The 15,859-nt window shown below is 44.9% G+C and overlaps 2 protein-coding genes across 11 annotated transcripts in view; one reads left to right on the top strand and one right to left on the bottom strand.

Moving 5' to 3' along the window:
* The first annotated feature begins 1,245 nt into the window (after positions 1-1,245).
* Positions 1,246-4,781, top strand: cas (castor zinc finger transcription factor). Of its 2 annotated transcripts, XM_070286424.1 has the most exons (5): positions 1,246-1,651; positions 1,931-2,235; positions 2,697-3,381; positions 3,454-3,869; positions 3,937-4,781. In XM_070286424.1, exons 1-5 carry the CDS (start codon positions 1,351-1,353, stop codon positions 4,336-4,338), a joined length of 2,109 nt encoding a protein of 702 aa, XP_070142525.1. In that variant the 5' UTR covers positions 1,246-1,350; the 3' UTR covers positions 4,339-4,781. The 2 variants fall into 2 exon arrangements, with proteins under 2 accessions (XP_070142525.1, XP_017037596.1); XM_017182107.3 differs by having other exon boundaries at positions 1,247-2,235; positions 3,937-4,762.
* Positions 4,782-5,300: 519 nt separating this feature from the next.
* plx (PTB_TBC1D1_like and TBC domain-containing protein plx) overlaps positions 5,301-15,859 on the bottom strand; it is a 30,334-nt gene continuing 19,775 nt past the window's right edge. For 7 of the 9 annotated variants that reach the window (XM_017182008.3, XM_070286414.1, XM_070286416.1 and 4 more), the window contains 6 exons: positions 10,239-11,008; positions 9,973-10,149; positions 8,760-9,647; positions 8,555-8,697; positions 7,897-8,489; positions 5,301-7,828 (listed from right to left, as the gene is read on the bottom strand). In XM_017182008.3, coding sequence (XP_017037497.1) covers positions 6,221-7,828; positions 7,897-8,489; positions 8,555-8,697; positions 8,760-9,647; positions 9,973-10,149; positions 10,239-11,008 — 4,179 coding nt within the window. In that variant the 3' untranslated portion in view covers positions 5,301-6,220. The remainder of the gene's footprint in view (positions 7,829-7,896; positions 8,490-8,554; positions 8,698-8,759; positions 9,648-9,972; positions 10,150-10,238; positions 11,009-15,859) is intronic. The other 2 variants (XM_017182010.3, XM_017182014.3) reach the window with 1 other exon arrangement.

The following is a 15,859-nucleotide window of genomic DNA, read 5'->3' as shown; positions in this document are numbered from 1 at the left end:
ATATTAGTGTGAGAAAGTTGCGAATGGAAAAGATTTCTGGAAAAATTCCTTGCGATATAGTACATATAGATGACTTAATCTGTAGTTTTTATTTAAGAAATATATAATATAAACCCTTAAAATGTTCCAATAATATTAGAATAGGAAAATAATTAATAAGTATCTCTGACATTATACATATAGTAAAATGTAACAATAAACCAATTTAGAATTTAATTTTATAAATTTAAGCTACCCTTGCGAAGAACTTTACAAATCCTCGTTATATTTTAAGAGATATTTCTCTTCTCTTATTAATTATTAAGCTAAAAATAGGCATCCTTAAAAAGTGGGAAAAATAATAAAAAATTGTTTAACTTAAGACGTTATTTATGTAAACTACAAATTGCAAATAAATGAGACAAGCTAAGTATATGTTTTTGGCTTTAAACTTATTGTCTAATCATCATTAATTTGTATTATTTAAGGTTTCAGATCTAATTGAGCTTTTTATTAAAATTTGGATTATATAATTAATAAAATACGAATTAAATTTTGTATAATACATTTAATGAAATACGAATACATCCTAATGCTTAAATAATAAGAAAATTGTTATATAAATATGATATTTCTATTAATATTACTTGATTTATAGTCCAAACTAAGAAAGTAACGTATTTTTGCCAATAAATACATATTGATTTAGTAAATTAGATGATTTTGCAGAATTTTCCCTAAAAGGTAGTATCCAAATTCCTTTGCTGTTTCATGTTTATCCATCTCTTTCCTTAACGCATTGGTAAAGGCAGATTCCTTTACAACTATTCCCTTGCTCTCTTGCATTCTATCCCATTTTTTACCTAAAAAACCTCTCTTTTCCAGATAAATTTACATGAACGCTGGCATTTTATTGGTCGAGAAAAGGCTGTCGAAAAAAATCGGGAATCGAGCCGAAAAACAAGCTGCCTGAGCTACCGAGTTTCCCAAGCAGAGAGCATTTTCCGGCAAAAAGGGTCGCTAAAAAACAGGGGGTTGGTCCAGCCACCACCACCACCACCGTTTGTTTGTTCGTTTTTTAAGAGAGCCAAAGACTTGGTGAGATCGGTTTTTTAAGAGCATTACCGAGAGGGTTGCAGAGATGATTTCAGCAATTTTTGCTATATTAGCTGGAGGCCGCGGAAGAGTTGAGCCAGTTTGAGCCTCGCAGCCGAACTTCAAGGATCGATCGTGGCAAGACAAAGTCGAGAAATCTGAGTGCTGAGTGTTGCAAAAGGAAAATCGAAAGAAAATCTTAAAGAAATAAGAATCTGCCAGGATTCTTCGAACTTTATAACCAATCGTGCTGTGCCGTGCTGTGCTTTACACAAAATGTCCAATCAAATGGAGTTTATTATGCAGCTCTACATGATGAACTTGCTGCAGCAGCAGCAACAGCAGCAGCAGTTGCAGCAGCAACAGCAACAACAGCAGTCGCTGGCTGGATACACTTACACACAAAACGAGGATATTTCCAGCAGCACTTGCCTGCAGCAGCAGCAACAACAGCAGCAGCAACACGAGCATCCGCAGCAACTTCAGCAGCAGCCAGAAATCTTCAAGACAAGAACGCACAAACGAATTAGCTCGCAAAACACCAACTGTAGTAGTAGCCGTAGTTGTAGTCCCAATAGTAATTTGATTGCTTTTCAACAACAACAACCACATTACACAGCAGCCACGCCCCCCACACCTAACACCCACAACAACAATCTGGTTGGTCAGATGTTGCTTAACACTCTGCCACCGCTCACTCAGTACATGTTGCAGCAACACCAGCAACAGCAGCAGCAGCAGCAACATTTGTTGGCAACATCGAACCTCCTACTAACACCCAAAAATACGCCCAACAACTCAATGGCCTCGAATGTCGAACAGTTTACCACAAATAATTTTCTGCAATCCTCCACAGTGACATCCACGCCAATCGAGAAGCCAGCAACACCAGCAGCAGCCTCAGCATCCTTAGCAGCAGCAGCAGCAACAGTGTCAGGATCTGCTGCGGTTGAAGGCAACCTTTCGGCGGTCACAATCAAGTTTGAGCAGCAATTTGCCGATGACGAGGAGAACGATGACAAGCCGCTGTCCAGCCTCAACAGCTGCAGCTCCTCGGGCATGGCCAGCAACAGCACCAATGCCAGTACCGAGAAGCTGCTCCTGCTGTCGGGCGTCCATCCGCTGGAGTCAACCTCAGACAGCGTTGACTCACCCAGCATGGTAAGTGATCCAAGATTAAGATTAAGATTACACATCAGAAGGGTTCATAGATATAATTTTGGAAATTAATTTAATATTTTGGAAGACAATCAATGAGATTGTATAAACAGTTTTCCCTATTTGAATGTTTAAATATCAAACAGAACTCTCCAAAAAGTATTCATTTGCTTTTTTATGGTTCCCCATTTTACTTCGATTTCCTTTATTCATTTTTTTGGGGTATATCCCACGCTCTGTCCGTGTAATTTGAGAGACAAACATGAACCGATTCGTGATCTTCGAGCTTTGAGTGTGAGAGTAAACAGAAAAAGATCGCGGGATTCCAAAGAAAACAAACAGCTGTGTCGGCAACGCGTGGGTTCCCGGTTCCCTCGATCGCTGACCAGCTGTGGGCACCAGGCTGTCTGAGAATATATAATAATATGTAATCCCCTTCCATTTGTCCCCCCCTCTTTATGCAGTACACGCCCGTAAAGCAGCCAGCGGACTCATCGTACAACATCACCACACCCGTCGAAAGCGAACTGACCCCCACAACACCCCAGACCCAGACCACGTCCCTACTGACGCCCCCGTCCAGCGAACAGAGCAAGAGCCTGGTGAGTCTCTCGGCCAGCGGTTTGGATGCTCTCCTCCAGAGCGAGGAGAGTCTGAAGAATCTGCGCAAGGTTTCTTCCTATTTGGAGTGCGAGAACCCATTGTGCCGGCAGGAGAATCTGCGGGAGCATTTCCACTGCCACGAGGAGCCCTGCCAGGGCAAGATCCTCAGTAAAAAGGACGACATCATCCGGCATCTGAAGTGGCATAAGAAGCGCAAGGAGAGCTTCAAGCTCGGCTTCGCCCGCTTCTCCTCGGCGGACGACTGTGCTCCGGCCTACGGAGAGGGATGTGCCTACAACTGGAAGCAGACGCATTACCACTGCATCTACGAGCACTGCCCGAAGGTGTATGTGAGCACCAGCGATGTCCAGATGCACGCCAACTTCCATCGCAAGGACTCTGAGATCGTCAACGAGGGCTTCCGACGGTTTCGGGCGCACGAGAACTGCCGCATTGAAGATTGCCCCTTTTTCGGCAAGAAGATATCCCACTATCACTGCTGTCGCGAGGGGTGCAATCACACCTTCAAGAACAAGGCTGATATGGGTAAGTCCACTCATCACTCCTCTTTATCAGTAATCCATTGCTGATCCTTATGTTATATATTTTTCTCCCTAGACAAGCACAAGACCTACCATCTGAAGGACCATCAGCTGAAGATGGATGGCTTCAAGAAAATCCTGAAGACCGAGGTGTGTCCCTTTGAGGCCTGCAAGTTCTCCACTGTCTGCAATCACATCCACTGCGTTCGGGAGGGCTGCGACTACATCCTGCACTCCAGCAGCCAGATGATCAGCCATAAACGAAAGCACGACCGTCAGGATGGCGAGCAGGCCTACCAGCAGTTCAAGTGCAAGCAGGAGGATGTGGGGGAGTCATCCCTGGACGCCACTCCCCTGCAGCAGCAGCCCCTTGGCGTGCCTCAGTCTCAAATGGGCCAGGCGAGTTGTAGCAGCAATTCCTCCACTCCGCTCTCATCCCTCTCCGCCGAGCACTTCCTGTCCCGCAAACGAGGAAGGCCTCCAAAGAAAATTGTAAGTATCCATAACACATAACATATTTCCTCAACTAAAATGTATATTTATATCTTTTAACTTGCAGCAACTCCCAGCTGATGCTCAGGAATCCGAAGCTAAGCGTGTCAAGGTCGAGAATGAATCCTCCAACCCACCACCTTCCCTCCTTGTGCCCCCGTCCCAGCCCGTTACCCACCCGCTGGCCAATGGACTGTTCCCTGGTCTGCTGCCTGCCGCGGCTGCTCCTGGAGTGGACCCCACTGCCCCCAGCAACTTCCAGCTGACCCATCTGATGGCCCTCTTCCAGCTGCAGAACCCGCTCTTCTACCAGAACCTCTATCCAGGAGTGACCCAGCAGAATCCGACCATGCTGGGGAACCTGGCAGCGCTCAGTGCCGCTTCAGCAGCAGCGGCGGCGGCAGCGGCGGCGAATGGTGTCCAGCAGCCGAAGGCGGAGTTTAGCTTTAAGCCAGAGTTCAAGGAGTAGAAAGGATGTCTGTCCCCAGGGTAGTTTGTAAATAGCAAGATGGACAGACGGACTACAGACGATGCCTCTTTAGCTGGGTTGGGTTAGGTTCTTTCGGGGCTTAAGATAGGACCAGGACATGACATCCTTCTACCCTCCATAAAAGCCAACTCAGCCGCACTTTGTGGAGCTTCTCAAGTCCTGAATCAAGGTGCTGCTGAATTGGCTTTTGTCTAGATTACATTTTTCGAGTGCCACATTAATTTCTAAAATTTTCAGCCAGCTTAAATAAATAAAAGAAGAAATTCTTCGACTTTAGTTTGACTAAAACTGTGATGTTTCCTTAGGCTTGACTCCTCTATAAATCAATAGGACGGACATAGGGTAGATAGTAAGCTAGTAACATAGCAATATAAGCATTCCATTGTGTGATATACTAACAAATAATATATTGATAGTTGTTTTAATATTAAGACAATGTTATAATAAAGATTAAGTGAAGGCTCATTTCTTTCAACTAAGAGACATCCCCTTACCTGAATAAACTAACGCGAACTGTCTTTAAAATGTAGTATAATTAAAAATACAACTTTTTGTTATAATTGGAACATATTAATGTTTTTTTGTATTATTGAATAGGTTTAAAAAATCGACTGTAATAAAACGGAATGCAGAATATCAATTGAACATACCTAAGAAATTGAATTTGTACATAAATTCATTATTCTACCAGGTTCTCCTAGGGTCAACGGGTATTATGGCTTATAACAATAGAAAGGCATATCCGTTTAGCATCACCAGCCGACTAGATTTAGCGTAGTAGATTTAAATTATCTAAAACACGGTTGGCCTTTGGCCATTATTTGAGCATAGCAAACAAAAGTAGATAGCTGTCCTTATTGGTTGTGTATCTATGATTTTTCATGTCCATAGCCTCCAGCCCAAGCAGCGCATTACCCCCAAAAATGTGCAACAAGATATAATATACCAAATTCCGAATTGATTAAATAATTTTTGACTTTATTACTGTTTTCATGTAATTGTTGTTGTTGACTTTACTCATATTCTAACACAAATCAGCTACACAAACTCCGGGACGCATGACAGAAGCGGACCCGGCTAAGCAATAAGTAATAAGTACTCAACACAGAAGCAATTATTATTTTGATTTTGCCTTAACTTGTGGTTCATATTCGATAAGCACGTAAACAATTCATACAATCCAAGTACCGTAATTATAATTATAATGAAAGAGATTTTCAGAAATTTGTTTCCTATTCAAGAACAATGTACAAGCAAATGTCATCGGAATTGATTTTATACATTAGGTTTCTGACTCTAGTTTACATAGATTGCAAAGCAAAACCCTGGGATAAATGTACAAATATATAACTAAACTAAGTATAATAGTGTTACGAACTAAATGGTGTCTAGAACTAAAGAAACACGAAAATCAACAAGTACAAGCTACTAAGTAAATTCGTTAAGTACGTTAAGTAGGGTCAATGGTAAGAGGGGGGTAAACTAAAACAATATAAACTGCCTTTGATTTGGTTTTTGTGTGCCTAAGGTTATAAGCTTCGAGTTTTGATAAAAAACCTTGAAAAAGCATTATCCAATTCCACATCTTATAAGCATATAGACTCGCCCCATATACTGGGCGATCATTTGTAACGATTGCGTAACTTTCGGAGCAATATATTTATATGGCAACATTTTGTGCGCGCCTCGAAAACGAAGTACTTAGTTGTATCTTATAGGCTGGAGTTAATGGTATCTAAGCCGCAACATAGGAGGTTATGAGTAGCGTGGGGGTTCGGTGTTCAGTGTTGTTTCAATCTGCTATGATCCTGCCCTAATCGCGATAGAATCCACGGAGCAGCTTGCCAATGAATCAGAACCGTTAGCTGCGACCGGTGGCTGAAGCGGTGGCCTGCGGCGGCGCCAGTTCCACGGGCACCGGAGCCACTCCCACCATAGCTGACTCCGTGCTGGACTGATGCTGCACACCGCCCAGCGCTATGGCGCGCATATGGTGCACGGGACGAATGGACTTGAGCTGCGTGGTGCCCTTGAAGCGGACATTCACATCGCCACCGACCATGCTGAGCGGATGCATGGCCTGCGGCTCCTCCTTGGCCTCCTCCCGCGGCAGCATAGCAGCCGTTGTCATTGCTGGCGGCACCTGTTCCATATGCGCCGGCGAGGGTGCCGTGGTAATGGCCACGCCATAATTCTGGCGCTGGGCCAGCGGCGAAAGCGCCGGCGGTGTTGTCCGGTAGCCCATGCGACTGAATATGCTGCTGCCGCTGCTGTTGCTCGCCGTGCTGGGCGGACTGAGGGGTGTTCCCACACCCGAGTCCACCTCCAGAGGGCTCTTGATGTTCGCTACGAACTTGTCCACATGCTCGGGCAGCTTCAGCTCGTTCAGCTTGGTTTGCATGACGGTCTGGGCGCTGGCGCTGTCCAGGAGACGATTGGGTCGCGACGGTGGCGTCGGAGATGCCGCCGACTCGCTGGTATTGGAGGACTGGTGGCCATTGAGGCGGTGCTGCTGCTGCTGCTGGCGCAACTGCTCAAAAAAAGGTGTCTTCTCCTTCTTCTGCTTTTGTGGCGAACCATGTTCGTCTCTTTCGGTCAGCTCTTCGAGGACCTTGAGTGGAAACCCCAAGTGACTGTTGACGGAAACGGATTTGCCGATCTTGCGCTCGGCGAAGATGGGCTTGCGTCGCTGGCGCTCCAGGTCGTCCAGCTGCTGCAGCATGCGTCTCACCTCGTTAGGCAGCTCTAAGTCGGGATTGTGCTCAACCAGCTGGCCAACGTAGCGCCCAAGGGTCTGAATGGTCAGTTCCAAAGACTGCACCTGCGACTGCAGCGAGGTTATTTGAGCCTGTTGCGAGGAGCGCGTGGTCTCCAACTGGGCAATCGAGGACTGGGCAAACTGCAGTTGCTGCTCAAGATGCTGGTTCTGGGTCTTCTCCCTGTTCAGCATTTCCAGATGATGGTTGGTGGTGGTAATCTCCTCCTGCAGCACATTGTACTCCACATTGTACTCGGCCAGCTGCTTGCCAATGTCCATGTTGAAGACCAGCTTCATGATTTGCTCCATACAGCCGGCCTCCATCTTCGGCACCACCGTCTTTAGGTAGTCCATGATCTCCTCAAAGTTGTCCTTGGCCAGCAGCTGCTGCTTGTGCACGGAGAGCAGGGCGATGGCGAACTTGAAGATCACATCGGAGGACTCCAGGAAGAGCAAATCAAAGACTCGGGCCACAAAGCCCAGCGGAAACTGTGAGCTGAAGACGGTAAGAATCCAGGGGGCGGCATACAAGGTGGGCGACACATCGTTCTGATCGAGCCACACATACAGATCCGGCAGATGATCCTTGACCAGGCGGGACAGCTGGTAGAGCTGCAGCTGGAACTTCTTCATGTCGGGCAGGTATTTGGTGCGCATGTTTCGGCGGAACATCAAGTGTTTCAGCAGTTGAAACGCATTGGCCTCGTCGCACTGGTAAAGAAACAACATAAATTAAAAATTAGTTTAAATTAATTAATTAAATAAAAAGTTTAACCCACGTGCAGGAGTAAGACGCCGCAGATGAAGCCGAGACCCTGACAGTAGCCCAATTCTGGGTCGAGAATGGAGTAGGCCTTCAGCAGATTGAACAGCGACAGCTGACCCAGTCCTAGGGGATCCTTGTAGAACTGGTGGTTGGGAAACGTCCTGCCGAGATCGATGAAGATCGCATGCTGGTGCTCGGTAAGATGCTTCAGCAGCGTGTGATACGGCGTGTTAAAGTTGGGGAACCGCTTTGTGTCCACCGGCGCCGTATTCATGGAATGCTGCTCAGCGAGGAAGGTCCACACATCGCCGCGCTTTGACCGCGGCACTCCAGTGCGTATGGCATGGCCCAGCACCTTGGGATCCTTTTTGTTGCCAATCTGCGTGGAGTTCCTCTCGATTATCTGCTCCCAGCGTTCGATTAGCTGCTTGTCGCACGGCACAATCTCCTCGTAGTCCAGCTTGATCCGCTTCAGCTCGTTTTCATTCTGGCGCGCCTGCAGCATGGCGTTCTCCGTCTCCATGCGGTTCAGCATTATCGTCTGCCTGATGGCAGTGCGCCACAATTCTCGCAGCTCTGCGGCATCCCGCTTGCCCCGTTTGATGGCTAAAATTCAACAGATAAATAAGATTAAGATTCTGATAAAGTAACTTGATAGTTTGCTAGCTTACGCTTTCTCATGGGCGACAGAAACTCGGTGGGCACCTCGCTGTCCAGTCCCTTGGAGGGTGTGACTACACTATTTAGTATGGCCTGGCGCCACGATCCCTGGTGGGTTTCCGCTTCCTTGGGGCTGTTGCCCACCTTAATGAAGCTGAAGGAAAAATAAAATAAATGATTCTTTCAATGGAAAGGCTTCTTTCCTTTTCCACTCACATGTCCATCATGGGGCTCTTTAGCTGCTCAGCCGTGGGCTTGGTGCTGGGGCTCGCTCCCACGGTGTTGGATCTCGAGCGGAAGCCTTCGGGCGGGGACTCTGTGCCCAGGGGCTCGGCAGAACCCTCGCGAATCTCCCTCAGATTGTGCGCCGGCACGGCTATGTCGTCCTTGGAGGGCTTGCGCTTGAGAAGATTATCGAATGAGTTGGTTAGGGAGCGCTTGGCCTTCATGAAGATGGTGCTGCCGCCGAGATACTGGTTAAGGAACTCAGAGCGGTTCTCGGCGGTGTCGTGTACATGGCGCTGCTGCCGGGACTCGCAGTGAGCTCGCAGGAGCATCATTAGGAACTGATTCTGCTCGGCCACCGGAGAGTTGGTCTTCTCCGAGCCACAGAACTTGGCCCACACAATCTCCTGCTCGTCATCGCTCAGGGTCTCGATTCTTCGCAGAATCAGGGCCTGGGTCTTCTTTTCTGTGAGTCCCTCGACGTCCGTGCACAGCTTGTGGTACCACAGCATAGGGCAATGCTCGCAGCTGAAAATCTGCGTCTCCTGCTTCTTCTTCTGCTCTGCACAGGTGTCAAAGGCCTGGGCAATGGCGGCCACAATGTCGTCGCACACGTGCTCCGACTGGCACTTGAACACGTAGCCGATGTAGCCATCGTTGTTCAGCTCCCGGCAGATGATCCCAAAGTGATCGAGTGACTTCTGGCCGTGCACACAGCTGGCCACATCCTTAAAGTCCTTGTACAGGAGCACCTGCTTGCGGTCCGGCGATATCAGGCGAAGATCGCAGCGCCCCACCAGAAACACCATCGTCCGGTTCTGCTCCACGTACGGCGGAATGCATCCCTGCGAGGCGGAGCGGTCCCTCTGCTTGGGTATGCTGAAAAAGCAGTCGTTAACTATGGGATTCTTTGAAAGGATTAAGGTGCATGCGACTAAAAAGAAAAGGGAGGCGATGGGTGCTACTTGGCAAGCAAAACAAACGAAAAACAAATGGAAGCAAGAAATCTTAGAAACCAAAGTGGGACTAATTCCAGTGCATTTTTTGCATTATAACCCCAGGGATCTTAGCAATATCCCAAAGGAGTGCAAGGAGGGTCTACTGAAAATTATTGCAAAAGGAAACCAAGGAACGAAAACGAAAAAAGAAAACGAAACGAAAACGAACTAATCATGCGACAGTCTGGCCGGAATGGGCCACTTACTTCTCCAGCGCATAATTGGGATGCAACTGACTGGGACCCGCGGCCGTGGAAGTGGCGCCCCCAGTCCCAGGGGCCACACCCTGCTCCCTGGGCGGCGTGGGCTGTTTGTTAACAATGACATTGGTCGCCTCCAGCTGGCCAGCGGCTGACGATGGCGGTGGCTCTGGGCCATCGGCGCTTTTGGTGTTTTGGGCAAGACGGAGAAGTTGTTGTTGGTCGAAATTGTCAAGGGAAAGGGGTAATCTGCGAGGCGACTGAATACTTACTGCTCCTTGTTTCCCAGCTCAATTTGACTCTGACCTCGCAGCAGTTGTCGCTTCACAGGGGACTTGTTCTCCTTGTTCTCCTCCAGCGGTCGGGGAGCAGCTCCATCCTCTGCGCCCGTGAGCTGTAGCTGCACTTGGGGTCTGGCCTGTGACCCTCGCACCTCCTCCTCAGGCGGCTGCTGCTGCTGCTGCTCCTGGTCCTCGTCCTCTTCCTTGAGGTCGTGGCTCTTTAGAGAGCTCCCAGCCTTGGCCTCTATGCCAACGCCTCCTTCGCTGCTAAGCGACATTTTGCGGTTCTGGAGGAGCCTCAGCCGCTGGGCATCGTAGGCCTTGAACTTGGGCAGGGCGTCGTCAATAAAGGTGTTGGGCACCCGCTTCTGGGAGACTCTAATCTTGCCCACATACATCACCTCGAAGAAGTGCGTATGATTTGGCGAGATGTCCGCCAGCAGGGAGAGATTACTCTGGGCCGAAGTGGACGTGGGTATATTCACCGTGCCCGACGAGCTGCTCAAGCCGTGCGTGTACGACTTGGAGGCCTTCATCTTGGAGCTGACGGGATTGGGGCTTGTGTCGTGCTGGGCACTCCTCATCGCCTCACTCATCTTCAGGTTAGTGGCGGGAGTCGCATGTATGCCGTTAAGACCGCCATTGGAGGAGCTATGGTTTCCGTTTCCGCCTCCGCCCCCGATCAGGGTCTGCGGAATGCTGCCCACGGATCCGCCGAGCGTGTGTGCCGGATCCCGCATCTGGTGCATCAGCTCGGCCATCTGAAAAGTTCATAAAATTCGGGTTAGACACTCGCGTCTTGTCCAAGCTGGGGATTGATGGGGAAAGTAACGAACGTGCAGTCAGTACAACAGCCAATGACGAATGACCCCATGTCTCCCGGTTCTCCTTTGCCTTCTTTTATGACTCTTGCTCGGGTTTATGACAAATTTTGTGTGGTTCCGCCACTTAAGGGGATTCGGGATATGCCTGCCAACGGCGGAGCCAAGTTGGCTGGACATTCATCTCATATTTTAAGTTCGGACACTTGCGTGACTGCGGCATGGCTATATTTACTTGCAAAGTCCACAGGAAAGAGGAACTTTATTACAAAGTCCAGAAAAACTCCAACCAATTCGAAGGGATTGTGCTAATGGCATTTTCATTAGCCGATGTGCTCTGGGTATAACTTTATGTTTTTTAATCTAAGTCATGATGTTTGCGGAATAATTTTATAACTAATTCAGAATTTGGAAATGCACTTTCCAGAAAAAATATTGAAAGGTTTTCTGAATTAATTAAGATAAAATATATTAGTTTGCTTTAAAAAGCAAGCCACATGCTGATATGTTTTGATATGTATTTTGTAGCCTATATAGTGACCATTAAAATATATACGTATAAAATAAAGTTCTAAATTAAGTTCTAAGCTACTCTTCATGAGATGTTGTTCTAGAAAAGAAACACCTTTCAAGTAAAACTAAGTTTCTTATTCCAAAAGTCACAACTTTTCAAAGAACAAACTGTGCGATGTCGAGTGACTCACTGTGATCATCTGCAGACATCGTGTCTGCAAGATCCGGAGGGATGCATCAGCTGCTCCCGGCGTGCACTAACCATACAGAGAGAGCCCAAGACATATCAGCGGGCTTTCCTTCGGAAAGAGAGAGACCGGAGGAGCCCTGCGTCTCTTGTCCCAACGTTTTGGTTGCATTGAAAGGCTGCCAGAAATTATTTTGGCGGAAGCCAGCAAGTTAAAGTCCAATGTCATCTCACTCTCGGTGAGTGTAGCTAGCTGTCCGTCAGATGCGTCTCGAAAACGTATCTCGCAGATACAAGTTTGCGGTATCTCTAGGATGCATATATGTATAGCCGCATCTAATTGTCATTTATCAGTAATTTTAGGGCACAGAATCTCTCTCTCTCAAGCACACGAACAAATGAAAAATGTATCTTCCTAAATTGATTTCAATTTTCATTCTTATTTTGGGACTTTTTCACTCTTCTTTGCCTTTCTCAATTCGTGATCAGTCGTTGGGCGAGTGATCGTGACGTCATTTGCCGAGCAAAAGTCGCTGAGCAAAAATATTCAGATAATTTTAGATTTGATATTACAACGCTCAATGATAACCCAACTATATGTTTATTAGGAATTCATACAGTTCTATTTTAAGTTGTTTTTTTTTTGTTTATCTATTAAAAGTTGGAGGATTTTCTGTATTAAAATAAGATGCTTTATTGACAAAAAAAGCACGTTAAATATCATATCACATTAAAAATATTTAAATATTTAAGAAAAATTCACAAGAAATAGAGGATACCTTTGTTGACGATATACTAACAAAATAGCGATTTTTATTACAGGAATTTTACCATCTTATTGTTTTGATAATTAAGGAATATATTTTTCCCTGTGCATAAGCTATATACATATTGTATCTATGTATATATTGATTCGGATTTGTGCGGCACGCTTGACAACTGTCTGGCAATATATTTTAGGTATATATCTACATATACTTTCATCAGCATGTGTGTGTTCCTCTTTTTTATTATTATTGTTTAAGCGAAGCAAAAAAATCAAGCATCGCTCATACATAAATAATGAAAAACTGTTCGCAGGAATTCAATTCAACGTCACGTTCGCCTCGCGTTTCACTCGATGACTTTGTCTTTTCCCCTTATTTTTACGTGTTTGCACTATTGCTAAAATATCTGTTGTTGGCTGCATTATCTTTTTTTTATTTGTTGATTTGTTCACTTTTGTTTATAACAATGTGCATATATTTAATGCCGAATCAACGGTGCTTAATCTGTGAGCAACAGAACGCAACAACCTTGACAATCCGCAATGACAACACAGCCGGCAAATTACAAGCGATTTACAGGCGATTTGCACGCGTTTATAATCGCCCACGATTTCAGGTTTTTTTTTTTTTTGTATTTTCCCCAAAACTGTTTGGAATAGCATATGCTTAAAAAAGGCAACAAATATATATGGATATTTTAAATATAATACAAAAGGAATAATATTAAGATTTAGGTATTTCTAAAACCCTATTTACATTATTTAAACTCACTAATTTTGATCCGAACTGCTTTAAAAATTAAAGTTTAAATAAAACATGCTAGGTAAATCTTAAAAATTATAAATGTAATAAATTAGATAAACAGAAGGAATTTTAAATTATAATCTTTCCTTAATTTGTGGTGCATTGAACAAGAAACCTTATAAGTTACACTCATAAATCAGGGAGAAACGCATCAAAATGTTGCTAGGATTACGCTGAGCCATTGCTGCTGGCAAACATATTTAACAAAGAGGAAGGCACAAGAAGATGTTGCTAGAAAATCCCCATTTTTGCTGGCAACATTGCAAGGCTGCATTACATTCTCTCTACCCTCTTAACATACTCCCAGATCTATTAGAGATAATTATATTTTGCCAGGGACCATAATCATTATATAATGTTCTTAAATCTTTTTATAATTATTCTATTTTTTCTAATATTCTTTTAAATTTTCTGATTTTAAATAAAATAAACTGAAAAACTACCAAAGCAAAAAGGAAATATTATTTATTAACCTAAAGCAAAACTCTTAATAAATATTATAAATTTTCTACTGAAATTTTCATTTTTAAATATTTATGTATACAATATAAAATTCTGGAATATCGAATAAAGATAGAGCCAATGCAAATTTTCCCGAATATCTGAACCATAATACTTAATGTTTTATGTCAGCGATTTTTATGCCATTTTTTTTTTTTTTGCCTCTAGTCGTGTTGCCCGTCAGCCAGTCTGCTTGTCTTCTGTCTGCCGTTTGCTGTTATCGTTGCTCGTTTGCTGTTTTATGACTTTTTATGCAATTGCAAATTGCAATGTGCGATGTCAGGGCGTCTGGCGAATAATAATAAAGACCTGGAGCTCGCTTTGGAGTTTTCGTTTTTAGGGGGCTCGGAGCAGCAGTAGCAGCAGCTGCTGTGGTTTGTTGAACCCTGTTTGCGGCCCCTCAAAAGGACGGATCGATTGAATGACAATTGGCATGGCCAACTCATGACCATCACCATTATTGCAGGCCACCAGACCAACTTGTTTACATTCGCCTTAAGGTCAAAACTGTGCGTTTGTGTGTGTGCAACGCATTTTCCTGCCAATTGGCGACGCTGCCGGGTTCGATCCGGTTCCCATTTGAGCAAACAGAAAATAGCGCCTTGTTTATTGTTATGTGTTTATCATTGACTGACCGACCAAGCCCCCACGCCATGGGATGTTTATCTTGTGCTAATTCGAATTATGGCTCAAATATCTTTCGGCTATCGGGTATAAAATGGACATATAGCTAGATAACTTGGCGAAAAGCTAAAGCGATTAAAGTTAATGTCATACTTTAGCATGTAGCTAAATTACAGTTTAATTCGTTTGCCAGCTTAGAGCTCTAAGCTGAACGCAGATACTTTATTGCCCCGGCAATTTGTGACCGGTTCCCCGAAGCAACTAAATCAATTGAAATTTAAACTTAATTCCTTTACTTTAATGCGTTTTGCTATATCCCATTCAACCGGCTCCAAGCAATGAATTGTGACCTTGAAAAAATTTTCACGTTTGCTTATCTTGATTTGATTTCGAACACTTGAAGTGCAGATATTTATATATTTCTTAATATTTAATTTAAAATGTACTTTGAGATAATAGCGAAAGATGCATAATCTGATCATAAAATACCCTTGAGTCAGTATGTTTAAAGCGTTGCATACTTTTGGACGCCACAAAAAATTATCTTAGCCTACAAATAGAAACTTAAAAATGTAATACTCTTCCAGCTTTGTTTCTAAAATAAGAAAATCTAAACAAAAATATTTTTCACCCATATAAATATATATTTTGTAGAATACAGAAGGAGCATACCCTTGAACTCTACTAGAGGTGGGCGCAAAATAAAAACAACTAAGAGCGAGGCCTTTGTGAAACTTTGAGAAGCCCATCGAAAGTGAACAATTGACTCAGCTGAAAAGTTAAAGCTGCAGAAGTGCCTTTTGCACGCTCTTGGACACTAGAGGGCCCAAATGGTCGCCGCCATGGCCATGGACAAGTGCCGCATAAAGGACAAATTCGAGAAACTTTTCCTGGCGCCTACGGCCAGCAGAATGACTGCCGGACCACCCTTCTCCCAGGCAACCATTTGGCACGCGCGCGGAATTTAATTTAGCACGAGTTGTGGGCGCGGAAGAGGAGCATTCTCATGGGATGTGAAAGCAAAAAATACACTCTATATGGTAATCCGCAAAATAGAATATCCGAGTCATTTACATGCGAATTGTCTCTTGTCGTTTAAATTTCAATAAATATAAAAAAGTCCAACTTGAAAGGTGAAGAGCAATGCTGGCGGAGCTAGTCTATTATTGAGCCCAGTCGATGGGAAGAAGGCCACCCCAAGGGCAAATCAATTAGCGCTCAGTGGCAGTGGATATCGGGTAAAGGGAGGTCAAGAAAGGGGAGGGGGGTTTCTGTATGGAAAATCCCAGGGCGAAGTCAACTTTTAACTTGGCCTAAACGCTGCAATTAGTGGGGAGACAAAAGAACAAAGCAATCACAGCAGTGCATGCATAACAAACCATTGCATAAGACGCC

The sequence above is a fragment of the Drosophila kikkawai genome, chromosome 3R (assembly GCF_030179895.1).
Source record: "Drosophila kikkawai strain 14028-0561.14 chromosome 3R, DkikHiC1v2, whole genome shotgun sequence".
In the NCBI taxonomy this organism is placed as follows: Eukaryota; Metazoa; Arthropoda; class Insecta; order Diptera; family Drosophilidae; genus Drosophila; species Drosophila kikkawai.
Note: the sequence above shows the minus strand (reverse complement) of the source record. Positions and strands in the feature narration are given on the sequence as shown.

Excerpts from the sequence above, each read along its gene's own strand:
- cas (XM_017182107.3), top strand. The coding sequence starts at position 1,351 with ATGTCCAATCAAATGGAGTTTATTATGCAGCTCTACATGATGAACTTG. Across the intron at positions 2,236-2,696 it reads GCGTTGACTCACCCAGCATG|TACACGCCCGTAAAGCAGCC; the intron begins GTAAGTGATCCA and ends CTCTTTATGCAG. Across the intron at positions 3,870-3,936 it reads GAAGGCCTCCAAAGAAAATT|CAACTCCCAGCTGATGCTCA; the intron begins GTAAGTATCCAT and ends TTTAACTTGCAG.